The sequence below is a fragment of the Falco rusticolus genome, chromosome 12 (assembly GCF_015220075.1).
Source record: "Falco rusticolus isolate bFalRus1 chromosome 12, bFalRus1.pri, whole genome shotgun sequence".
NCBI classification, from domain to species: Eukaryota; Metazoa; Chordata; class Aves; order Falconiformes; family Falconidae; genus Falco; species Falco rusticolus.
Genome location: NC_051198.1, coordinates 22,537,889 through 22,554,408, shown reverse-complemented (window position 1 = coordinate 22,554,408; position 16,520 = coordinate 22,537,889). Strand labels below are relative to the sequence as shown.

Sequence of the window (16,520 nt, the reverse complement as noted above, 5' to 3'; positions counted from 1 at the left end):
TGTAATTGAAGGGTAAGCTCCTGACCCCAGCAAAGTCAATGGGAAAATTCCCAGTGATGTTAATGGGGCTGGGACTTCACACTGTGTGCTTACTTTACCCTAGAAAGCCGATTAGCTCAGGACTCTCTGCAGTATTGCAAAGCACCTGCCAAGGCGCCTGCAAGGAGCTGAAGCAGCCAAGGCCCTTCTCACACGAACTCACCTCTCACTTCACCTTACTGAGTCTCAGCTCTGCTGGGCCTGGCAGGAGACCGTGAGACACCAGGGGCTGGTTGCAGGGGACTTCTCTGAGGTCAAAGCAGGCATGAGGTTGGAAAGGAAGGAGCCCAAGGAGGCAGAATAGCGGGGAAGGATGTAAAAATACTTTAAAGTCTGGAGAAAGGATATATGCCGCTTGGCTCGTGGCCCATGCTGTTGAAGTAGCTCTTCTCCGTGCCTGGTTCGTAAAGGAAGATTATGAGCTGGCAAACATCAGACCACAGCGCACAAGCAAGATTGCAAGCGGAGCGGAGCTAGCCAGTGCCATGCTCTAAATCATGGCGCAGCACCGGCCTCTCTCATGGAGGCTCCTTCCTCGTTATCCCACCACTGTGCGAGGCACCATAAAACTCTCGTTACTCGCACGCTGCTGGGGTAAGCAATTTCCTAACGCTTTTATGACCCCCATGCTTTCATTTTGTGGGAGTAATCCTCTCTCTTTGTTTTCATTGGTATGTGGGGATAACAGCTGCATCTAATAATCCACTCCTGGGTCTCAGCATTTTGGGGTGACATTGCAGAACCAAAGGCACAAAACCGGCAAGAAAATCTGTGACTGGGGCCGATGGATGCAACAACAGCTGGGCAAACCTAGAAAATACCCTGGGGATAAATGGCTCAGCTCATGGAAGGGGATGGGAGAAACTGGTAGAGGTGAGGCTGTACCAAGGCAAAACAGCTCTGCCTCCAAGGCAAAGCAAAATGAGGTTAGCAAGGCTTTGCTGAGGAGGACCGCTGACCCCCGCAACATCTGCTCTTTCCCTGGCTGGACCATCTCTACCCAGCTCCGCTGCTTGCCAATTGGCTTGCCTAGCTTACTGCCCCCAGAAGGACTTTTCCCAAACTTGCCAACCTTGGGATCTCAGCAGCGAAGCATCAAGGCCACTGCCTGCAGCCTTCCCAAGAGGACGCCAATTCCCTGCTGCCCAGCGTTGAAAGCTTCCCCAGCCCTCCTGTCCATCATGGTGCCACTGCAGCCCTCCAGCAGCAGCTCTAATCCCTCCTGATGAGTCCCTGGGCCAAGGAGATGGAGACAGAGCTGCCTTTGGAGAAGGAGAGCCTCTGGTCTGCCAAAAGGCAGTGAGGTCCTGTTGGGACAGCGTGTCAAGCTGTCACCTGCTGCTGGGAGACTGGAGCATCCTCCGCTGTGCCCTGATTAGCCTCCTCTGCCCTACAGCAGGGGTGCAGATTTCACCACACGGCACTAGCAGGAGGCGGGACCACTTCCACTGCTTCGCCACCCTGCTCAGAAGTTGGCATTTTCTTGAGGACATCTCACCTTTGTGCCAGGGCTCCCCAGCTCTGCTCCTGCAGATGGCTCAGGCAGCGACCAGCCCTCCACCAGCCCCGCTGCAGAGGAGACGGCCATGCGCTGCCAGTCTAAACCACCACTGCCAGCAGCAGCTTCTCAGCACCTTTTAAGCAAGTCCCATTTCCCCTCTGGGAGTTGGCTCTGCCACCCCTTCCCAAACTGCGGCTGGAGCAGCACAAGGCACCCTGTCCTGGGGGCTTCCTGAGCCCCTTACGCACAGCCCCCACCCCGCTGCTGCTGGCAGCATCCCCCACTGCTCGGCCAAGTCCTTCTTCCACCATCTCGTCTCCTCGCATGTCGCCCCACGTGCATTTGTGTAAGCAGGAGCTGCACCCCAGCCCCGTGCCCTTGTCCTCCTGCAGCGCCAAGGTGCGACACCCTCAGGGCGCCCAGCCCTCGGGGGGAGGCTGCAGGGAGAGTCCTCAGGCCCTCGGGTGGGCAAAGCTTCAGGCCCGCTCTGCTCCTCGCTGCACCCCAGCCTGCCGCTTGCTGGTGGGTACACCCTAAACGTGATTGATAACGGACACGGTGCCACGTACCACTGCAGAGCAGGCGCCCGCGGGGGGCCCAGCCCACAGCGCTGCACAGGAGGCTGCCAGGCTGGAGCAGGGCAGGGGGAAGCAAAAGGCACTGGTCGGACAAAGGGCCCCCAGCAGCATCTCCGGCTGCACCCCCAGGACAGGCCGTCCGGGGGTAACGAGCCGCCGAGGCCAGGGAAGGGGCAGCGCTCAACAGGCCGCTGCTGCAGACAGGCAGAGAAACGGTGCCCACCAGCCTCTGGGGCGTCAGAGCTGCGGGGCTGTGGCTGAAAAGCTGCACGCGAGCCGAGGGCCGCTGAGAGATGCTCTCCAGCCTGGCAGAGGCCATCGACACCCAGCCGGGGCCGAGTGGGCTGCGGGCAGGCTCACCAGCACGTGCTGCCGCCGGGGGAAAGGCCCCCTCATGCCGCATGGGGGGCTGGGCACCACAGATTGCAGCTCACAGCAAAGCCCATGCAGAAAGCACAGACCCAAAGAAATCAACAAATCTACTTTTTCATTCTATCGCTAAAATCCCTACCATAAATCTCACCAGGGAGGAAGTTTCTCTTTCTCCAGCTTCCTATGCAGTGTCCTTGAGAAAACAAATGACACCACACTCGGGGAAAAAAAAATAATCCTGTAGCAGTTTACTTCGCACTTCCCTGTACCTTGTTATGCTGAGTGCTTCATTTAGAGAAGGCTGACCTCCCCAGCCGCCTTCATCCCAGTGCCCTTCGCTGCGGGGACACACCAAGGAACAGGTTTAGCACTGGAGAGTGGAGCGGGGTGGATGTTGCGGCGCAGGTAACCCTGCCAACTCAGCATCCCAAAGGTGCGCGGAGAGTCAGCACGACAGTGACTGCTGTCTGAGAGGTGATTCTCTCAGGAGGTGTAGGAGCTGCACTACAAGCACAGAAGCTGTGGATACAGCCATTAAAAGCTAACAAAGTTACAGCCCTTGTTTTTCATGAGATGCGATTTCTTCCGTAGGTCTGGGCAGGGGCCCTGGCTCACCTCACAGCAATTCTACCCAGTGCCAGTCTTCAAACATTTTGTCTCCCCAGCTTTTCTTTGTAAGACAGAAAAAACATTACAGAGCAGTTCATCAGGGTGCAATGAATTACCACTCTAAGATGCCCTAAGCACGTTACCTGCCTTACCCAACCACCCACAGGAGAACATGGAAATCTATAGGTTTGTTTCACTGTGTTTTACATAGACTCACTAATTCCTGTGAACAACATGGCACTGGTTTGTTTTGCTATCAGCCGTTAGGCGTAACAGAAGGAAGTTGGAACGGACTTTGCACTACTTAACAATTAGCAAAATAGAGGTGCGCACCACAGGGCTTCCTAAGAGCCACCAAAAAGCACGCATCTAGAACATTTCAAGTCATAAAAGCCAAGGACAAAAAGCATTGATTAGGTAGGAAGGATTGTCTTCAAGAACCAAATGTAAAGTTCAGAAACCCAAGGTCTGAATTAGGCTTAAAGGTTTTGTTTATTAAAGGAATACATTTGTCTTCAAGAACCAAATGTAAAGTTCAGAAACCCAAGGTCTGAATTAGGCTTAAAGGTTTTGTTTATTAAAGGAATACATGTAAACACCAATACAACATAATACATGTTAAAGGGCGGGGGGGGAGGAGGAAGGGGGGGAAAAAAGATAGAAGCAGGATTTCTTTGTGCAATTAGCTCCAGACTGTGCTTCCTTTAGCAAAATCATTATCTAAGTCAGTGGCAAGGTTATGAAAACCCGTAGCATCTCAAAGGCTCATTTTGGGCAAGCTGGCTTGCCAAGTGCTTTATTCCTTCTAGTCTCCATCTATTAGCATACTTGAAAAAGAAATACTTCTGTGTCATTAACTACACCAAATGCCTTGCAGTGAGAGTGACTGGTCATCTGGTTTCTGCTAGAACAGTGTTTTCCTGCTGCTGCTCGCAGAAACCAGCCTGTGCTCCTGTGCTATCTTATCCTGCCTTTACTTGCAACTGGCACATGGGCACAACCTAGAGAAATGAGCATTTTAAAGTAACATGGAAAATATTTTTCCTACAGTTATCACCAGGCAAATGCAGTGGGACAAGAGGATCAACATGAGCAATGACATTATCTGGTGGCCAGGCTAGGGAGCCCCAGGGATGGAGTCAGGTGGCCGAGGGAAGGGAGGCTTCCCTTGAGCAACGAGCCCTCTCCAAAGTCACAGCCAGGGCAGTGCTGGAAGGAAGCTCTGGATCAGCTCGGTCTCCGCATTAGAGATTTCCGACCCGCTCGGCGCAGGAAGTTGTTCCTGTGGCTCACCTGAGGGAGTTCCTGTTATGAAGCCACAGGGTGGTAGGTTGAAACACAGTTTCTGAGAGTGATGTAATCTTGGACAGCGCTCCGTAGGCAGTGATACTAGTGACCTGGTTACAACCTGCAGTGTTGTTACAGCCCCTCTGATGGCCTGGTGATCACAAGAAAGGGAAGAGGGGAGTGGAATAAATTAAAAAGGAAAAAAAGTTTCCAGATTTCCTTTGTTTAAGTGAAGCATTTTCCTTTTCCACTTTATTTGAATACACCGACCTGGTGTCTAACAGATGGAGACTGTACAGATGCACTTTTGGGAGTGCCCATAAAATACACTGCTAAAATACAAATGGAGGGATACTTTTTTTTTTTTTTAGTTGTAAATTCAATAATCATTTCTGTCACCTCACTTTCCCAAAGGAATTTGCCCTTTGTCCTCCGGATAAAGCTGGGGAGGAGAAGAAAAAGAAGAAGAAAAAAAAAAAAAAAGTGAAAGCAAAGAGAACATTTAGGAAAAAACCCATAGATTCATAGTATGTACAAGCATCTCAGCGTACCGCGTTCGTACGTCAGGAACCCATACAAGCATGGCTGCTCAGCAGCAACAGCAGTGCACAGCAAAATACTCTGCATGTCTCATATTCTTCTCCCATTCTCCAGACCTTCCTAACAAACAAACAGGTCAGCGAATTGGCTCACACCCAAGTCTTACCCACTAGGGTTTGCTCAGAGATGTCACTTAGTCATTTGGCATGAGCGAATCCCAGGCTTCTTCCTGTTCAAGCAGCAGAGTGGGCGAAGGCTTTCTTTGATTTATTAAGACTATTAACAAACAAAAGGAGAGTTCAGAAGCTTCCTCAAGCAGAAGAACACAAGCAGAAAGGTTTTTTCCTGAAGTAGCAGCTAAAAATAGGACACTTAGAGGAAGTAAAGTTCATTAAGTGATAAAGTGGTGGCTGCAGTGATGAAAGAAGAGTTTTTCCTTTTTTAATCTATACATTTATTTAGTATTATGTTTTCTTGTTCCTTATTAGTGCTAAAGCAGTGTTTATCCAGCTGAGGAAAAGAAGATTTCCCTTTCTGTAGTGATTTTAACATGTAGCTCATCAAATACAATGGAGTCTAGAGTTTTAAATAGACATTGCCAGCCAACAAAGTACAACAACTGACAGCATTATTTGCCTTTTATATGCTCTTTCCACAGTGGGAAGTGATATGCCATTTTCAAGACACATTCCACAGTATTATGCAACAGCTTTCTTAATTTTTAATGGACATATTTTTAACGTGTCAACTTTTGCACAAAGCATTTTAGTGTTTTATTCAGCATATACCATTAATAAATTATTTGCTCCTTCCTCCCCCGGCTCCCCACCCCCCACCCCACCCCCCCAAGCTGCACTTCGCACAGGGAAATGGTCTATTGACACTACAAAATATACTTCCAACTGGCACAGACTATAGACAATTCCACCATCAGACAAAGCACCAGGAGCACATTCCTGTTTCTACTTACTGGACAAGCTGGCAGTGCTGAACATGCTGCCCAGGAGTTTCATCACAAACCACCCTTTGGTGAAAAGACTTACACACACCTAGCAACCAGTTGCCATAAAAATAAGCTAGCACCTTGTACAACCAGTGATTCCTGTTAAAAGTGTTCACTTTTGGCCTGATTGCTCCACCGTTCGTTAGTCATCACATCCAAATGGTTTGAGACATCCAAAGGAAGCAAGTCAGGGTGCTTCTGTGCCAGAGAAACTTGTCCACTTGACCTGAGTTTGTTCAGAGGGCACGCATCTCTCATCTCAGCAGATCTGCCCATTCTATAAGGGCAAAAAATGGATGAGATTTGATGTCTTCAACACCAGCAACGCCAGCACCAAGACGCTCCGCAGGATTAAACTGCAAAAGCTTGATATAAAAAGAAATATATATATATATGATTCAGTGAGTAAGAACAAAAACAACTGCTTAAAAGTTCCAGAAAGGTCTAAGGTAAGGGACATCCTACCGTTTTGCTCCTCTATGAATTACTTTCAAGAGTGCAAAAGCATACTTGAAATTCCTAAAATCCAGTAAATGGAAGAAGACTCTCCTTTCCTTGAGTCTCAGTGTTACAGTCTTCAGAGACTACTGATCACAGCATGCAATTCCCTGAAGCACTGCACACTGGGACTTCATTTCAAGTGTAACCTCATTTTAAAAAAAAAAAAAAAAAAAAAAAAAAGAGACACACACACAGCAGCGAGAGCCTGCTTCAGTAGAACTCTGGACACTTCGTTTACTTCGTGTTAACCTTTGCTCACACCACTGCATTACAGCTACATTGGGGTCTGTAACCTTCCATTTCACAAATTGTGAGTTGGTCCTAAAATACCAGGATGTTATAGCCAGTTCTATATTTCCTAAAAAATAAAAATAAAGTTTTAAGGAGTCCTACAAATGGACTAAAACTGAAAAATCAAAACCCCAGTGAAAGAAAGAAAACAGCATAATGCCTTCATGGAAATTTCCTAAAATTCAGCACCTCGTTTACTTTTCAGTTGTACATCACATGCTGAATTAATGTGAAAAGGAAATCACAATATTTACATCTGTTTAAAGATACCAATACATATAAAAGGGAATGCAAAGGTAATACTCCAAAGAGACTAATAAAGACACATAAAAATATTCTGCGGTTTTAGAGAACTGTTTATACTCTATTCAATTGGAGCCAGTACAAAGGCATGATTTCTTGCTTGATTTTTCTGCAACAGCTAATAGGGTAACTTCTCCCCGTTGTCACTTGGAACAATGTGTATTCACATCTTAATGCACTCAACATCTAAGCGAGTCCACATCCATAAACATAGGCATTTACACATTTTAAGATGGCTCTGCGATTTGCAGTCATAATGTCACATAGTAAAGGTAGCTTGGTGACAGTGAATAGTGCTGCTTTGATACCTTCCACAAGCCAGCAGAAACCAATGCAGCCAGGGTCTCTCTGCCTTGTGCTGAAATACTTTCCCTGTGCTGTTGCTGGTTGTAAGAACGGACACTTATTTTCTGCAGATTTTACTTCCAGAACTTTACTCTCAGAAAGCAGATGCAACACAAACTGCAACAGATACCTGTTGAAAAGTCATGTTGCATATTTTGTTGGTAGTAAAGCCTGGAAGTGCCTGAAAAAAATACTGGATGCAAAATACCAAGCTAACATAAAAATAACAACTTCATCTTTCACCAGAAATAAACAGATCTCTGTTTTCTTAGAAGCTGGCTAAATGAAGTCACCTGCACTGGAAGCCACAGCAGGAGACAATGTCTGACAGAGTTTTCTGTATAGCTGAACACTGATCCCAGAGAGTTATTCTGTGATGCTTTGACCTGTTTACCCTTGGCAGTGGGGGGAAGGAAAGTCACAATGACAAATTGCTATCCATGCCAAGAGAGCTTTCTTCCTTTTCCTGACAAGGCTTCCTCAACAATGAATGGCAGCTTCCTTGGATAGTCACACAACAAAAATGTGATTTACTACTTCATATAGCCGAACCTCCACCAGATAAGCCACCACCCTACACTAGAAGGCCTAACCTAAGAGGCACGGGAGTGACTGTTCTCTGAACAGATATGGCCTTGTAATATATCTGCAAGTGGCAGAGATATATTTGCCACTTAAACTGCAAATGGCAAAAGAGCCACACTTTGGCATATTTGAAAATAAGACAATACATTAGTCTGCAGTGAAGAACAACCCACATTGGCAGGGAGAAGTGGACTGGGCCACTTCATTTGTCTTCACTTCTAATCTTAATGGAAGGAATTCCCTTCATCAAGTGTGTGGTTTTGCTTTCCCTTAGCCATTTGAGTCCTGCAGTACCTGCGGGTGAGGGTAACAATTTGCTACCGTCTTAACAACATAAATCCAGATTATACAAAACGGGCTTTTTCTTTAGTCACTTTCCTTTCTACCTTTGCCAGAAATACACAGACATGTGCTTCCACTTTCAGTGATTTGATGTCACCTAGTCAAAATAGGAGGTCCAAGCATCTAGTTCCATTTCCATTAATTGTTTCACAGTAATGGCACAGAAATCAATCTGTCACTAGGTCTTTTGACTCACTGAATTTTCAAAATCTCTTTCCTTCATTTTCTTCAAGAACTGTTTTTTCTACTCTGTTCAAATCTACATCTAAGTGATGTCATTATTTATGCATTCACCAGTAATATGCTGCTCAAAGATGAACACCACAGTTCACATATATCACTTGTTTACTCAAGTGGCATAGGTCGGATCCAGGTTCCACTTTCTCAGTTGTGTCAAAATTAACTAGAAGGAAGACAGCATTACCTGAAATTCAAGACCCTGTACTACACGTTTATTCTCTCAGTAGTCATGACTACCTAAAGCTAAGAGTAAACTAAAACCAGCAGTCAATACTATTCCCACTGATTTGAAAATGGTGTCTCAGGCTGGAAGGTTGTCTATATTTTAAGGTTTCCTACTCTGCCTTTTGTCCAACCGTATCTTCTTATTACCAAAGTCCTTGTATTCACAGTTTAAAGTACTTTTCTTAACAAATGGCATCCAGAAGGTTTCCTGGAGGACAGCTACAGATTTTCAACCACAGTAAGGTCATAACTTCTAATCAGTGTGTTACAGGTTTCTCTCTGGCTGAATTGGCATCAACATTTTTTAGTTTAATTCAATTAATTACAAATGTTTCCATGAACATTTAGGGCAGAATTCCTAAAATGTTCATCCCTCACCAGCATGTGTTTCCAAAGTACTCAGCATTGACCAAACCTGCTCTTTGAAGAAATGGCAAACACTCCAGTTTTCTACAGAGACACCTGGCAGCAGAAGTCAAAGTTTCCAGATGCAACAAGACAGCTGGGCAAAATTCATCAGTGCTGACAAAAGACCCACCCGCTTTCCTATCAGCAGCTTTCTGGTTTTACATTTACTTTACCAGAACTTAGGTCGTAAATATCGGTTCAGTCTATACGTGCACATATAGAAAACAAATTTTCCCCTCAATTACCTGCTGAATCAGTGATCTGGCCTCCTTTGATACATGGTCTGGTATACTCAAAGAAGTGTGAGTGTTTATTCCTGATGGATGGCACTCAAGCAGAGTCTGGAGAATAAAAAAAAAAAAAAAGAAAGAAAGAAAGAAAAATCAAAGCAGGCAGATACATTTACGAATTGAAAAAGTGTAGTGTTGGATTATCTCCTAGCACACATGCAAATTAACACACATAGAGCTAAAATTCCAGTGATTCCTAGTATGAAGTACAGATTCTGGGAGGAATGTCTACTGGCACTGATGTCCCTCTGGATATATGGTTTTAAAGTATTTATGTCTTTGTGCTTGTGCTCTACTGCTCAAATTTGAAGAATCTGGGAATTTGGTAGACTTTGCTTTCTTCATGCAAAACTGTCAACTAATCACCAATTTGATCTCAAAATACCAAATTAATGTGCAACAGCAACGTACAGCTTCTACACTGTCCCAGGAAATAATACTGAAACTATTAAGGCAAAAATTTGGCAAATGTACAGATGCAATGTTAGAGAACTTTGATTTCACTGTGGTTAAGACGGTAGCATGGGGTTTGGTTATTTTTACAGTCCTGAGCTTGATGCAGCTTCATAAAGTTGTTCTGCTGAAGCATATTTTGTTTCTCTGGTGTCATGCAGACCAAGCAAATTGAAGATGCTCAGGTCAGCAAAGCACATCTGAGAAAGACAAGTAAGGAAATCACAACTGGACACATCACTTGGGAGAAATTACTGGCCAAGAGGTCAGTTTTATCAAGTAACTTGCCCCCAGCCCTACCTTCCCAGTGAGGAGTTCAAAAAGAATGGCACCCAAGCTCCACCAGTCACAGGCTTCTGTCTCTTCTAGGATAGCGCCAACCTCTAAACATGAGACATTTCAATTAATATTAAAAAGGTCAGTTACACCTTCAGAATTAACATATATTTACAAGGTGACTGTTTAATGCTGACAGAACATATACTAAATACCACAGAGCTTTCATTATGCCTGCAATTTAGTTAGCCCTTTAGCCACCTACAGACTGCATTGTTCAAACACAGCAACCCTATAAATTTCATGCATAATTCGCCTTTTCTGTGCATACCTAGGCATTTTCAAGACTTAGGCTTTACATTTAGGATTATTCTCTACTGGACTAAAACTGGACAGTGACAGACAGTAAATTAAAACATATTTAGAGAATTTACCCTGGCCAGAAGAGCTGGACTGACCAGAGTGGCCTGAAGCATCCCTAAAAGCAGCACAAGGGAGGTTATAATAGCCTACTGCATGCCTTAATTTTGTCTTAAGAGGGCAGGATTCATCTCATGGCTAACCCACACCCTTTGCTGGAATCACCATGGGAGGCTTTTCGCAATAGCCTCTCTTGTCTGTTGAGAACCAGAGAGAGATGCTAAATCTACTTCACATCGCCTAACCACAGCCAGCAGCTGCGTATTGCTACAGCTCAGCCCCAATTGTCCCTAGGTATGAAAAGTTGTTTTCCCTAGCGTCCAGCCAGCACCCTACACTCCCTTACTGCTGTCTGTGAACAAGAGCCAGCGGGCAGGTGAGATGGGAGTTACACAGTCCCTTGCCGTACACATCACTTATTCAATAGCATGATGCATGTAAAAAGCTTGGCCTTCACTGACTCAGGCGTGAAACTACAAAAATTACTAAATACAAACACATCACACTGTCTGCTCTAAAACAGGCAGAAAAACAGATTGCAATGAAGATGAAATCTTCATTTTGACTGTCAAAAAAATGCAGAAGCTGCACTAAAATAGCTTTGGTGGCAAAAGCCACACCAGCTTCCCAGCCGAGGACAACAATTAGCATATAGTCATACAGTCGTTGCGGTGAAAAGCATTGTGGCATGTTCAAAAAATCTTGCTCATCATTTTATGGAGCTTAGCATGAGCGTGGCCAAGGAGAACTACAGATGAGTCACACGCCAGGGTCAGGGAAAGGAAGGCGGTAGCCTCAGACCTCCCCAGATGCAGAGCTGCACACACACGCTGAGCACGGGGATGTGCAGAGGGCTGCCCCCTTGGGCAGCTGCCACACAAACTGGAAGATGCTCAGCACCTTTTAGCACTAGGCTGAGGTTGCTGTTGCAAGAGCAACGAGGAAGGATGGCTCAGATATTGTTTCTTTAGGTAGGACATCCCTCACATTGAAAAGTTTATTAGTGTTAATGGTGCCTGAATGCCTAATACATCACTATAAGGGTACCACACGTTAGAATTTATTCCATTCTTTACAGATTAATACTTCTACCAGCACTGAGAAAGTTTTATAAAGATATAATGGCAGCCACAAGAGAAACTCTATCAGATTAATTACATGCATTTTTAAAATGTTTAAGATCCCAGGCAAGCATCCAGATGAAGCTGAGATTATGGTAAATTTGGGTAAATGAATGAGAATTTGGGTTAAAAAAAAGATCAAGATCAATTCTTGTAATTTAATTTTACATTCCTTCAGAAAGGCAGACCTTGTAGGTAACTGTCCTTTAAAAGAGAAAAAGAAAAAAAACCAAACTCAGGCCTTTCCACATGAACCAGCTGGCAAAAGGTTTTTATAGCATCTCATACTAAAGCCTACTGAATGGAAATGTCCTTCCAGGTCTGATTGTGATTTCCTAGTGCTGTATATTCCAAAAATGTACATTCAAAACCAAGATAACATTAATGGAAAGTAAAATCTAAAACCAAATATTTGAGGCTTCTTTAGAGCAGAGTTTTATTTCCCATGTGGCTTTAATCCTGTAGGTATTCCAGACTAAGAGAGCTTTCCTCCAAACAAGTGAAGATTTTTATGTTTAAATTCCACACTTATTCCAGAATAAGGACAGTAAAGCCAAGAGTTAATTGAATACTACATTCTCAGTTCCTACGCTACCATTAACTGCCCCACCCTGACACATCTTAAATTTTAGATTAATACCACAAAAGGAGATAATCCATTCTTCCACAAAGACATTCAGTGGAGACGGGCCTCTTGAGTTACAGCCCAACATAAAAAAATATTCTAAAGGTGAAAAAACCATCATTCTGAGCACAAGGAAAAGAAACATTTAAAAAAAAAAAAAAAATCTGAGTTTTGGTATTATTTCCTTTTATATTGGAAATCAAAGATGCTGATCCAGTTCTCTAAAGCATCAAAGTTACTACACAGCCGCCTTTTACAGAATCACACACACTGTTCATTACAGGAAGTCGATACAACCTCAGTTACTCCACTGATGAAGAAAATGGACAGAATAAGAGTTAAAAAATAAACTAGAGTCCACTTCTTCAAAATCCAAGCTCACAATTTCAACTGTAAGAACACTTTCAATATATGCCAAGTCAAAACAAATGTCATTGCAGATGTTTTAAGAGAGCAGCACTGAACTCTTCCATCCACTTGTGACCGTGACCAAATTAACACAAGCGGGATAAATTAAGAACAGTCAAGTAACATAGATTTCTCCCTGGGCTGAAGGGCTCTGGCTGGGTTCCTATGCACACAGCAGAAACTGCATGGCAGGTCATCTGAACGAACACAGAACAGAAAATGGAAAACTCAGCTGAGGGGAACATCTGAATATCCTTTTTTTTTTTACAAAAACTAAATTTTGCCCAACTTTTCTCCTGTTACTCAACGTCTGCTTTCCTGCTGCCATCCGTAGGTCCCAAAGCTTCCTTACTTCAGATTAAAATAAATGTTTCCCTTAAAAAAAAAAAAAAAAGAGAGAGAGAAAAAAATCACTGTGAATACTACACATAAACATGTGTTGTTTACATTCCCTTACTTCAAACAGGTCACATTACTTCTGGTGCAATATGCTGATCATAATAAGTTGTCATGGTTTAACCCCAGCTGGCAACTGAGCACCACACAGCTGCTCGCTCACTCCCCTCATAGCAGGATGGGGGAGAGAATTGGAAGGGTAGAAGTGAGAAAACTTGTGGGTTGAGATAAAGAGAGTTTAATAGGTAAGGCAAAAGCCATGCACGCAAGCAAAGCAAAACATGGAATTCATTCACCGCTTCCCATGGGCAGGCGGGTGTTCGGCCATCCCCAGGGAAGCCGGGCTCCATCACGTGTGTAATGGTTACTCGGGAAGACAAACACCATCACTTCAAACGTCCCTCCTTCCTTCTCCTTCCCCCAGCTTTACATGCTGAGCATGACGCCATATGGAATGGGTCATCCCCTTGGTCACTGGGGGCAGCTGTCCCAGCGGTGCCCCCCCCCAGCTCCTTGTGCACCCCCAGCCCCCTCGCTGCGGGGGCGGTGTGAGAGGCAGAAAAGCCCTTGGCTCTGGGTAGGCGCTGCTCAGCAGTAACAGGAACATCCCTGGGTTACCAGCGCTGTTTTCAGCACAGATCCGAAACACAGCCCCATACCAGCTACTGGGAAGAAAATCAACTCTATCCCAGCCCAAAACAGCACAAAGGTTCAGGATATCACATCAATATTACTGCATTTTATCTTGACTACACATTATGGGAGAATTTAGAAACTATAGATTAAGAAGTGCTTTCAAGTGATACAGAGTAGCTAGCTAATGTAATATACCATACAGGGCATATGGTGTTTTCTTTAAGCTTTAATATTGCAATCAATCTGAACTACAATATCTGCCTTCACTAAGAAAACATTTTCATCTCCATCCATCAGCAAAGTAATACAGACAATAAATGGTAGCGACCCATAAGCTTAAGTGAACAACATGGGGATACTTGTGCCAATTCTTTACTTCATGAACCTTGAAATGAAAGGCCTCAGCCACATTTGTACAAACATAAATGTGCGCACACGCGTGCACAGTGTTGGTGTTTCTAGGACTAGCAGTACGAAATTTGCAGAAAAAATATTTCTATCATTCTCAGATACAAAATCCTTTTAAATCTGAGAAAAAAGTAGGATGAAAAAAAGCATCAGTAGTTCTTCCAACTTTACTGCAACAAGGGAGAGAGCTTTGTTTTTTCTCCCTTCCGGATGCGTGCCCATACAACACCTAGCACCAAGTAGTACATGTCAACAGCAGTGCTAAATTCCTGCACGGAAGCTATTTCAAGAGCAGCCGTTGGGGTAACCGAAGGGAAGGAGAGATCAGTAGAATGCTACCAGGTTCAGATAGAGACAGAAGCTACAGATAAACACCTTCACTACCCAGCGCTGTCCTTTCCTTCCAGAGCAGTTGGTCTCAATTGAAAGGCCATTTCTTTATGGATTCCATACTTATCTCAATATTTGCATTATACACAGCAATACCTTACACTTCCTGATATGGGATACGTAGCTAAGAACATGCTGTATTTTAAACAAAAGTGCTATTTCTAAAGTAAAAAAGCAGAACCTCACCTCTCTTGAACACACATCCTCAGTAAAGTTATTAACTGTAACACCAACGCTGATTTTCTCATTCTTTCTACAGCACCTTAACCTGAAATATACCCCTCACGCTGAAGGATTTCAAAGGCTTTTACTACCACATCTCAAACATTTTCTCCCAAATAGTTCCCTCCAGGCCTGACAATAAGGCCTTCTGACCAGCACACACAAACACTAGTCAACACAGAAGAAACCAGGTTTAAAGGTGGACTTAGACATTCACTACGCAGCTCAGGCCAGATGGCTTGCAAACCATCAAAACTTAAAACTCCATCAAAAACTTTGTAGGATAAACTGTAACATCCAAAAAAGTGCATCTGAAGTCAGCTCACAAGAAAATAGACTCTAGGTGGAAGTGCTGCTTCTCCAAACACCTAAGAGTCACAAAGGACTTTGCATTCAGGGGGTTTTCCTGGAATTAAGGGAACCATTTCACTCCTGGTGACTGGTAAGAATTTCAAAAGCTGAGGAAGCCCTTTCCCTGCCACTGTGTTTCAAGCAGGAACAGCATACCTTCAGGTATCATTTCTGCATAGATAAGAAAACAAGGAGACCCTCCTGAACTACCATCAGGTGTCTGAAACCGTTCAGGAGGAAATGGACTTGTCCAACATCCTGAAAACATCAGCCACAATGTTTTCCCCTTCTGTGGCCATTTAGATAAACAGTATTGCATGAAAAACCATTAGAGTCGCTTCAGAAATTCTATTTACCTTACACTCATTTGACTCTAAAAGCTTACTCTTTTATCATATTTTAATATCTATATATGTAAAGAAGCATTTGCAGAGACTCAAGTAAAATGAGTCTCAAGCTAATTTACTCTAGGCGGACTCACTCAGCCAAGATATCGTAAGATACAGTCACTAAATAACACATCACACAAGCAATCTGGCCATAATGCTTTGCCTAAAATGCTTTAGCAATTTATAAAACACAGTATTGAACCATCTATAGGTACGTATAAAAAGTTTATCATGGTCTTTAAACAATAAAGTAGTGAGGCAAGTCCAATGAACATCTGCTAAGATCAAATGGAGTATGAAAATGGGAAGTTTCATCTTCAAGGTACTCAAAAAACACGTGAGCATCTATGTTCCTCTTCGGAAGAAATTTCCTCATGTCGCTAAAAGAAAAAAAAAATAGGAGAAAACTGTGTCCTTTCTTCCTTTTAGAAGCCCAAGATGGAATTAAAACTTCCTCTAAAATAATCAGGTGAAGAGAGACTAAGAAACGTTTCACTGCTCTGTTATCAAAACAAAGCAAAACAAAGCATAATTAACCTTTCAGCTACCTATGTTTATTTTCAAAAGGCATCTTCTATACTATCTTCAAGTTTTAACCCCACCTGTAATAACAAAATAATATATATAATATATATATAACAGCAATAATAATAATAAATAAAATTTTAAAAGAAAAATAAATAAAACCAAAACCAACCACACCACACAGGTCAATTACAGTTTCTTCCAGAGTTATTAACTGGCTTTTATGTCAGCCCGACTGAAATACCAGGGTTTGTTACAGATCACCAGCTTCAGTACATCTTACTGCTTGTTCTAGTTATGGAGCCTCTGAAAAACCACAAGAACACGTACTTCACCTCAAACATGCAGTGTACTTACAACAAGCCTGAGTGCCAAACCAGATCAGATTGTTTTCAGAAAACACCTGATTCTCTCGCCAAACCTACGCTTTCAATTACCTAC

The 16,520-nt window shown here is 43.7% G+C and overlaps 1 protein-coding gene across 10 annotated transcripts in view; it reads right to left on the bottom strand.

The window, feature by feature from the left end:
* Positions 1 to 3,654: 3,654 nt before the first annotated feature.
* The window catches only part of RPS6KC1 (ribosomal protein S6 kinase C1), a 91,227-nt gene continuing 78,361 nt past the window's right edge, over positions 3,655 to 16,520 (bottom strand). For 5 of the 10 annotated variants that reach the window (XM_037405138.1, XM_037405135.1, XM_037405140.1 and 2 more), the window contains 3 exons: positions 10,213 to 10,295; positions 9,415 to 9,510; positions 3,655 to 6,294 (listed from right to left, as the gene is read on the bottom strand). In XM_037405138.1, the coding sequence (XP_037261035.1) occupies positions 6,184 to 6,294; positions 9,415 to 9,510; positions 10,213 to 10,295 (290 nt within the window). In that variant the 3' untranslated portion in view covers positions 3,655 to 6,183. Of the gene's footprint in view, positions 6,295 to 6,591; positions 7,383 to 9,414; positions 9,511 to 10,212; positions 10,296 to 16,520 lie in introns of those variants that run through there. The other 5 variants (XR_005106936.1, XR_005106937.1, XR_005106938.1 and 2 more) reach the window with 5 other exon arrangements.